The sequence below is a fragment of the Nilaparvata lugens genome, chromosome 11 (assembly GCF_014356525.2).
Source record: "Nilaparvata lugens isolate BPH chromosome 11, ASM1435652v1, whole genome shotgun sequence".
Taxonomy (NCBI): domain Eukaryota; kingdom Metazoa; phylum Arthropoda; class Insecta; order Hemiptera; family Delphacidae; genus Nilaparvata; species Nilaparvata lugens.
Genome location: NC_052514.1, coordinates 27,083,744 through 27,094,550, shown reverse-complemented (window position 1 = coordinate 27,094,550; position 10,807 = coordinate 27,083,744). Strand labels below are relative to the sequence as shown.

Below are 10,807 nucleotides of genomic sequence, written 5' to 3'. Positions count from 1 at the left end.
ATTCCGCCCTCGCCTACGGCTCATGCGTAAACGTTTCTTTCGGTGCAGCAAACTGTCACTTTGCGCACTAGTTGCACAAATAACTATTTTGAGTGTACATTCCATAATAGCACAATTATTATGATTTTTCATAGATGTCTAGTTGAGTTTATCCCGCTAAGACCCAAAGTGACGTCCATGTAGTGTAATACTTTTCGTTCTTATATGAAAGTGATAATTTCCTATTTTTCCCATAATAAAATAATTTTAAGGCCCGGTTGCACAAAAGCCGTTTAAATTTCACCCGTGATTAATTTCACAAGAACCAATCAGAGAATGCCTTTTTTATAAGACAGCTTCTCTGATTGGTAATCACGCTTAAAATTTAACCGGCTTTTGGGCAATCGGCACTGAATGTTTCAATATTCATTGTATGATTTAATGATACAATGATCTACTTGGAAGCACTGTAATAATTCATTAACTGCTCTGGGAATGTAGGCTACACCACATAAAACTCCTTGTTTATTCATCATCTCCCATAGAACCACTTGAAATACACACCTTTCAGTTCATTCACATCTTTTTCAGTTTCTGGGATGGGAACATCCGTTCCGGTGATCTTTTCAAACCTGATATGAGGCTGGAATCCATTTTCATTAGCTTCATATTCAACTACCCTTTTAACTCCATCTCTGTCATTGACAAAGTAATCTCCTTTTTTACTATTATCAACAAAACCTTGTTCAAACTGACCTTGGAAAGATTGTGTCTGATTGAATTCATAAAGAAGATTCGATGACGACTTATCTGAAACTTTTGAGTCACTGTCTTTTGATTTAGTTTGTAATTTGTCTTTCGAGTTTTGATTTTGAAGACTATTTTTAATAGGTGAATCTGCTCCTTTATTCACTAGTAACTTACTCTTATCAGTTATTGTAGGACTACCAGGTTTTATACTGGCTGAAAAAGGCCTCGCTGTTGTGATACCATTATTTGAAATAATTTTTTGTGTAGTAGAAGAACTACCTAATCTGAGAGGTGATATGTTAGATTTAAATGGTTGCCCGGGAGAAACTCTATTAATTTTGGAAGTAGTTCTATCTCTCATTGGTGACTGAAACGCTACATTATTTGATTTGGGTGGTTCTGCTGGGGCATTGTTATCTTCTTTAAATCTTACATCAATATCAAAATCTAAATCAGAGTTCAAATTTGGTTTTGAGGAAGTTGTGGGTATTTTGCAGCCTCCACAGCCCATAATACCTCCCTGTGTTGTTCTTGGTGTTGGTGGAGTTGTTTTTATTGTTGTTGGAGGTGTATTGGTTCTTTTCAGGGTTGTAATCATCCGAGGAGTTGTTTGTGGAGTGGGTTGGGTTGGTCCATCTGTAGCTGTGACAAAAAATAGAAATATTGTTCATCAAAAAATAATTTTTGACACGAATATAATAAGTTCTAGATTTCTTATGAAACTAAAAATATTCTGCTCAAGTGATGATAGTATTCATTAATATAGTAATTTAGTACTAAATTTTATGAAGTAAAGCTTGTTCAGCCACACATCTATAGAACTGATTGAGGTTCCTACACAATGTTTTTTGACTGTTTTTTTTTTTTTCACTCCAACAATAAGTTTGATAGATCAAACAAGAAATGTTTTTACTATTTTGTTAAATTGATCCTTCTCGTATTCTCGTATAGTATTATATCTTGTAGAATATTATGCATTTTATGCTTTTTCGAGCAAGCTTTAGACGAATAAAAGCCTTTATTCATTTGGAATATGAATAGGCTATGAATGTTTTGACACCTTATTTCCAATGACAAATTTGGATTTTCAACTTGTAGAAGTAACTGTGTCTCTTCCAGAGAAATATTAAGTCCCAGTAGATTAATTATTGGGTTAATTCATATTTCACTGCAAAATCGTACTCATTAAAAAATAACTTTGAACTTTGAACTTTATTTTCCAAAAAACATTACAAACAAATGACGAGTGCTAAATGTAGCTATATAGTTATAGTTTATTAATAAGAAAGTAACATTGCTGCTAGAATAAATATAATGTCTATTATAAATAATTACGGGTAATATTTGAGGGAAAATGATACCTGCATAGGTTTAAAACCTGTGCGCAGGTAGGTTATTAAAAAAAGATCAAACAAAGACACACAGAAAATTACAAACGAGTTGATAAATTATAACTAACGTAGGTAGTATAATTATAACTAACGTACCTAAAAAAATAAAAGTGGAAACTTTCCAGAGATGAGGTGAAAGAGATTATAATTATAAAGAAGAAAGCAAGATTATGAATAAAACAAGCATTAGACTAATTGAACAACAAAGTTCGCATAGCTATTTAATAGTTATGCTTATGGAACCTAATGGTTTTGCAATTATCAACGATGACAATAATTATATTTAATTACATTACGGTACTACTATGATACTATGAACAAGTTAACTAAAAAGAGGAGAAATGAAAAGGAGTACTACGAAACTAAACTAACAGAACAAACAAAACAATTGATGATAAGTTACTGAAGCAATCAAATGGGTGCAAACTGTTTTTAATCGTAAGGAAGTAACTCAAGATCTTTTGATTCAAAGCTAGGGAGACTATTGAAATAGGAGTTCACTAAGATTATATTCAAGTATATATTTATCCAATTTTTTCCCTTTTCCGATATTCATATTAATATTCAGGAAGTCTCGAGGAAGACTGTTCATCAATTTATTTGATACATAGATGAATTGTCGACGACATACATCAAGCACGGTCCGATCATTATCGTAGATTATGCAAGAAGGTCTTAAGTGGTATATGGGCTCACGCAGGTTGAAATTATTCTTATTTTTCAATATAAATTGAAGAAGGCTTTTGGTGTACAACTGTCTCAGCGTTAAAACATTGAAATTAATAAAAAGATCGTTACTGGGGTATCGTCTAGGTTTGGATGAAATAGCTCTTATTAAAAACTTTTGAGCAACGAATAATTTATTGAAATGAAGGTTTCTGGCACCCCCCCCCCTCTCGCAATTATTCCGTATTGCAATACTGATTGTCCATAGGCAAAGTATACCAAACGAGCGATTTCCTTATTTTTTAGCATACCAATATTATAGAATTTGTGAATGAGGTATCTTGACCTACGGCATAAGCTCATAATTTGTACATCCCATCTTAAATGACAATCCAGAAGGACACCCAGAAATCTAGTGTTTGTAACCGATTTTATTATTGGACAATCACAGACAGAACTGTCCCCACATGAGTGAATTATCAGCTCATTCAAATTATTTGGGAAACCAGTCTTATTTGGAGAGAATGTAAGATAGATACTTTTTTCGAATTAAGGGTCAGGGTATGATCATCTAAATATGATTTTAGTTTCTTGAGGCCTTTTTCACTGATGCTTCTCATGTCTTCCCACGTATCAGCAGTAAATATTAGAGTGGTGTCTTCCGCATAGGAAATAATATCACTATTTTCAATATCCATTTTCAGCATATCATTTATGTACAAAATAAATAGAATTGGATAGTACTGTGCCTTGTGGCAAACCATAATTGGATAACATGGCAGTACTTGTTCTATTATCCAGGGTTAGGTGTTGAGTACGATCTTTCAGGTAATCAGTGAACAATTTCAGGGGAATACCTCTTATGCCCAGATACTGTAATTTCTCAAGCAATCTTTTATGCGGTATGGTTTCGAAAGCTTTACTCAGATCAATAAATACGGCCAAGGTTTTTTTCTAGTATTGAAATTTTTATAAATTATATTAATTAATTTTAAAATTGCATCCTCTGTACATTTCCCTTCTTGGAAACCATATTGATTATCATGAAGAATTTCATGGAGATTCAGGTAATTTATAAGGCAATATAAGGTAATATAATATATTTATAGGTAATATAATTATCATTAGTTTGATCAAATCAAAATTCTACACTCAAAATGTAACTTGATTATCACTGATTTCTGTTTTATCTTGAAGGATGGGTATTTGACTAATAATAGTTGCATCTAGATGCCATAAGACCTCATCTTGAATATTTTCCAGTCAAACGCTATCAAACTAGGTCCATATTTGAATATTACCTATTTTGTCACTGAGAAATTATTTATCCATATCTTGAAAGATTTAATCAGTGAATTTTATCACATCATAATATAATTATAGGCCTATAGCAGTATATATAATACACGATGATTGATCGGTTTGTTTTAGTCTCATAAGACTCATCTTCCTGTATATTATTGAATTCAGTTCATTGTCAAATAATAATATTAATTGGTGATTAATAATTATGCCGATTATTTATTTTATTTTGCAGCTGCATTTGCAACAACTTCTAAAGTGATTTCCATCTTCATGTTCCACCCTCTTACTCTATTTATAGAAAGCATTATGAACTTGTGTGTATTTCATCTGAGCAGTGATGTATTCATTGCAAATCTTGCAACTTTTTTAAATTGCAGAACGCAATAGGACCTGAAATATGAGATTTGAGGCATATGTGATAAATTTACTAATGTTTCATCAGTACACTTTTGAATATCATATACGGTACAGGATCAGTGTTTCAACTATACGAACTACTCTTTACTGTTCATTAGGATTTAAAAAAAAAAAATACTTACGCAAACCAATGAAATAGTTTTTCATGCTTAGTATTTTGAAATTGCCATTTTCATCAGTTGCATACACTGTAACATGGTAGACTCCATCCCCAGTGACAAAACCATATTCACCTTTTATCAGGCCTTTCTCGTCTGAAACAATAAAACAATTATTTCAACTAATTTTTTATTTTAATTTGTATGTAGCCTACTTATTTATATTTATATCGTTTTGTCAATCTGTCACTAATAAGTCGTTGTAATAGGCATCAACAATTATTTAACAAAATTCAAAAAGCAATTTATTTAGTGAACAGTTTATCAATGCAGTCTCATAAATCTATGACTAAACTGTTGATAGTCTTAATTGATTCGAAATAATTTTTTGATTTGAGCATTAAATTCTTTGCCATACTTATTAAACCGTTTGAAGATGTTTAGATGTTAGAGTGAATTAATTCCATCCTATTAGAAATAAAATATTCTTCCACAATATTTCAAAGACAGTGCAAACATCACTACAAATTAGATAGCAATTTATCCAATGACATACATCTCAAAGGAAATGTGAGTATTCATTTCAAGTAACGGTATTTATATATTATAACATTTATTTCATCTAAAAAATAAATTATTGTTGAATAATATAAACCTTTTTCTTCAGACCGATGTTGATAGCCGTCAATATTGAAAGCAAACTTGTATGGCCGATTCTCATCGGTGTATTTGTCAGCCTGTGCGTTGACACTATACAACAGCATGGCGGTCAATGCTAATATTATCTGCTTCATCACTTTTCCAATCAGACTGTAAATAAAACATAAATTTTTGACATAAAATGTAAACAATAAACAATTTTCTCATAGTAAGCAACATCAATTTTCCACACCCAGCAGATCTATTTTCAGGTTCAGCTTTAATTGTAATCTAATAATGTCTCTCATAATGAATGAAATTCTTATTGATTGGTGAAAAATACTGAATGAGTGAAATGGATGAATGATGCATGCTTGAAATAGATATTGTCAAATCCACAAATGAATTATTGATGTAGTCTAGTATACATTACACAAAACAATTTAATATACAGTAGGTACCGGTACTGTTTTGGATGTTTAACAAAATATTGTGTTTGGTTTGTTTAATATTAATTTGATATTAGTGTTTAATGTCATTATCTCTAATTAAATAAGTTAACAGGTCCTGTATTTTGTGTATGTACTTTAGTGCAGTAGTATATATTTACTTTTTTGTAAAGGTTTTTTGTATATTGTTTCCGGCATAAACAATAAATAAATTTGTAAAATTACTGTATTGTCATTTGTGGAATTGACAATATTTATACCAATTTCCCCTCTACGCTTTTTATCCCTACCCTATTTATCCTCCATCTTTTTTTTTGCACCACTATTATTTTTATTTTGGTATATTGTGATTGTTGTTATTTGCATGTATTCTTTCTTTTAATTTGTTTTAAACTTGTATGTGTGTGTGAAATTAATTGAAATAGAAATTTATTTATCGTATTACAAAAACATCACAACATTTCTGAATCAAGTGCAAATATACGGTAATAATTTCAGTTCAATAAGTTATTTTAAATTACAGGGTTGAAATTTGAATATCTAGATTCTATATAAATATATAAATGAGTGGATGTAATTTATTCTGTATCCAATCAATAACCTTCAAGTTAGTTTATCTAATTGTGAATGTATTCTATAAAAATCTCATGGACATACATTTATTGCAATCATGAACAGATAGTGACATCCTCAATGACATTATTGACAGGTTATTGAAGAGTGCAATCATTAGAAAGAAAATCACTTTTAAAGTAATTACATGTAAAGTTGTGAAGAATATAAAATATGAGTAACAACTCTTAAGCGAATGTGTTCTCAAATGAGTATTTATTCCAATGGATGGATATAAGTTAGGTACTGAAGAATCAAAAAGAGAAGAGAACAATTAAGCTGGAAGTGAGTTTGGTACCGTATTTTTGTAGCTATATGGATTGATTTATTATGTTTCATGTTTATCAATCCACACTATAATATCATTATAGAATCATCAGCAACAGAATGATAGAACTGGAAGTGACAATCGAATAAGGGAAATGGAGGATAAATCTCAGTTTTAATAATAATAATCAGTTTATTTCCATATCAAGCAAGATTACAAGATTGAAACCGTCAGTTTTCCTAATCTCTAACATTTTTTAAAAGAAACATATACACTATACAGTACAAAGAGAAAGAGAGTTGAACAGTGAATCTATAAATTAAATAAATATAAAGAATATATTATTAATATAGTAATATTATATAATATACAATATCATATAGTAATATGATTCATTAGTAATTCATTACTAATTCTATATATCGGCCTGTCTCCCAAGATATTTCTTAATTGAGATTTTAATTGGTTGCCTTTCAGGGATTTGATATGCTCTGGCAATTTATTGAAAAATATGACCCCTTTAATAAATGGATCATTCTCCGTTAGTTTCTTATTTACCCTTATCCTGTGATAAAATTTAGAGTTTCTAGTGTTCTTGCTATGTATGTCACTTGAAGCAGTCAATTTATGTGATTTTTTGTGGATGAAGATTATGGTTTTATATATGTAGAGAACATAAACTGTCAATATTTTATAGCTTTGAAATGTAGTTCTACAAGAGTCTCTATATCCTAGTCCGAAAATATATCTCAATATTCTTTTTTGAACGAGAAAAAGTCTATTCATGTATTTATTGGCAGCTCCTCCCGATATCTGTATACCATAGGCTAGATGAGAGTACACGATTCCATAATAAACCAGAAGAAGCCGATCTTCAGTTAATATTTGGATAGCCTTTTAAGAATGTAGGAATTTCTATTTATGTTATTTGTAATGTAATTGATATGCTCTTCTCAGGCCAGTTTTTCATCAATGTGAATACCAAGAAAATTCACCTTTTTCCTTACTTCTAGTGGTTCATATATACGAGAGCAGTTTGGATCCAGTGAAAATTGCTTGCAAGCATCAAATAGCACAACATTGTTTTTTTCAGGGTTGACAGTTAAAGCAATGGAGTTGAAGTATTTTGTTATTTCTGCAAGAGCCTGTCTATTTGATGTTTCCAACTGTGCAGTACAACTGTCCCATGTTAGCAGAGATGTATCATCTGCATATATGATACTATTAGGCTGTTCAATATTTTAGGCATATCATTTACATAGATTAAAAAAAGGAGGGGTCCAAGAATAGATCCCTGGGGTACACCCTTTCTTACAATTTTCAAATTTGATCTGACTTTCGTACTTGCATTTTTAACCTCTAAGTCAATTTCTGTACATTGCAGCCTGTTTGAAAGATATGTCTCCATAAGTTTCAATGCTAGACCTCCAATACCATGTTTTGTTAGTTTTGTTAATACTATAGAATGGTCAACTGAATCAAAAGCCTTTGAAAGGTCAATGAAAGTACCTGAAATAGGTTTATTCCCAGGCAAGGCATTCGTAAATCTTTTGGGTGAACTCAGCAATTGCATTTATTGTGGATAAGCCCCTTCTAAACCCAAATTGAAGTTTGTTGAATATATTCTCTTTTGAGAAAAAATTAACAAAAAGGTTGTAGAGTATTTTCTCGAAGATTTTGCTGAAAGTTGATAGAAGTGGAATTGGTCTGTAGTTACTAATGTTGGTCTTACTCCCTTTCTTATAAATTGGATTAACTATAGCTAGCTTCAGTGACTCTGGGAACACGCCTTTTTCAAGACTGTTATTGATTAATTTTGTTAATGTATCAAGTAGAGGTTCTTTTATTTTTTAGACTTAATATAATGTCAGTAATTTCTTTTTGAGTTTCTAATGGTCATTTAAAATAGAGGAATAAAATAAATTATAATGAGATGGAAGATCAAGAATAATTCGTAATGTAAGCATTAATTCTTATTTTGCAGTTTTTTTTTGTAATTAGGAATAGTTTCAAATTATCAGTTTATTTTGTAATAATACGGTACCTAACTACTTTCCTCTTCTCTTGCAACATTTCAAAGCAATGTCACTAATAGTGTAACAGGAGAAATTTCAAGATTTTTAGTAAACTTTTTTCTCACTTTCAGGCATCTTGAAACATACCTCAAGCTTGGACATACCTATTTCACTTATACTCACATACAGTTACATACATTTGAAGTACCTGCTTTGTATACGGAATAAATCTACAATGCTGGTGACAGTGAATTACCTTGCAAGGGTATTTACGATTATTGTATTGTAATGTATTCGAATAAATTATCAATGAAAGGTATATTGGGAATGAACATGATTCAGGAGGAGTTCCCTATTGAAGGATTTCAACAGATGCTTCTATAGTGAGATTCACTTTAAACTGTCAGCATTAGTTGAATGGAGAGTGGTTTTGTTATTGATTAGAAATGCTGACAGTATGTAGTGGATCTCACTATATATGAATGCAGCTTAATACGTTAGTGGACAATCTCTTCGTTTGATCAGTTGTGAAAGGTTCATTCAGGGGTCATCGCTAATGAATGGCTTGTCCATTGAAAAAGCAGACGATTGCAATAGCATAGTATGCAGATTCAATACAAGAACGTCTTTGTAATAATTATTGTCTAGTCATAATCAATCTGTGTTAATCAAACATGTTTTTAATTGTTCCGATTACCATGAATGGCTTCGAAATCCATAAAAATTAGTAGACCTGATTACTAATTTCATAAAAACTGGTTGAAAGGTGCGACACCTCTTTCCAAATACAAGTTTTCGTAACAGGAATCATCCCATTATTATAAATACTGCACAAACTCATCATTTTTAGGCCTATCTTTTAAGCGTATCACGAAAATGAATAATCATTTATTACTTATTTGAGACTATCAAACTTTCGTAAAATATTAATTAGTTTCTCATCATTTTTGGAGACCTTCTGCCATTAACTATAAACTTATTTTATTCGCAACAAAAAATTATAAGATTGTGCATTGAGTAATGGCTATTGCATCATTATTTATCCATTATTCTTTCTTCATTCGTCAGTTGCTCTTTTTTAGCAATTTTCACAAAATATTTTGCAACAAATGAATTTGAGAAATAATAACCATACATTAGAATTCATTTTCTATTACAATTTCACTTAAGATAAAATCACTCATTTCTATTTTATGACCGTATTCAATTGTAAGTATTTTTTGTATTTTCCCAGGTTTTCGATACCGTTTGATTATTGCTTATAATACAATTTGATTAATAACCTCTGGATAGACCTATTCACTGCATTTGCTTTCAAAATCAGACTTTCTACGATTTTATCATAATAGTTTAGTGATATAGTGCATTTATGTTACGGTACATTTTGTGTTTATCCGGTTAATTTAATCATTCTCTGTTATAGATATCGAGTAATTGGTCTAAAATCATATTATAATAAAAAAATTACACTTTTCACAATTAGGACATGGATTTTGGTTTTTGATCGTGCTCAACTAGATCATTTTGTTTCTATAAATATGACCAGTTTCCATTCCAACTCATGTAGCTATAATATAATCTATTGTGAATAACGTATTAATTAACGTATTAAATCGTATTAATTAATTCTTAATTAGGTAATATAAAACTTTCAAATTGATAAGGAGATTGATTGAACTCCAGTTTATCAATTTATGGAAGTGGATGATTCTATAGTCACATTTTTTTTAAATATGTGTGAATTTTATATTACCGTACATCAATTTTCAACAATGTCTTTTCTTTGCATTATTCCGATAGAGATAGAGGATAAACAAAAACTGTAGGTACCATTCGACTAATAAATCGTATACTGTGTATACAGTACCGTACCGGTTTCGTTTCCTTGTGCAATATTGTCCCTCTGATTTACTTCGCTAGTGATCGTCTTCTTTTAATAACTTCATACCGGTAATGTTCACTTGAATAAATTATCACCACAGGCTATAATTTAATTTGTTCTCAAGCAATTCTCATATCCAAATTATTTCATTAGTGTTCCTCAAAATCTGATCTGTGGCTTACCTTGGAATAAAAAACTTGATTTTAAATCTTTGTATGATCACTATATGAAGTAATGCAATGTTATCGGTACTGAATCATTGGAAAATAGACGTTGTTACCTCAGGCAGTTATTCTTAAAAACATGAATTATTAAAATTTCGGCATGCTTGTGTGA

At 30.7% G+C, this 10,807-nt stretch overlaps 1 protein-coding gene across 1 annotated transcript; it reads right to left on the bottom strand.

The window, feature by feature from the left end:
- Positions 1-511: 511 nt before the first annotated feature.
- Positions 512-10,051, bottom strand: LOC120353476. Its single transcript, XM_039437263.1, has 5 exons — positions 9,331-10,051; positions 5,262-5,416; positions 4,631-4,762; positions 1,163-1,371; positions 512-622 (listed from the first exon to the last, which is right to left on the bottom strand). Exons 2-5 carry the CDS (start codon positions 5,398-5,400, stop codon positions 512-514), a joined length of 591 nt encoding a protein of 196 aa, XP_039293197.1. The 5' UTR covers positions 5,401-5,416; positions 9,331-10,051.
- Between the last annotated feature and the right edge of the window lie 756 nt (positions 10,052-10,807).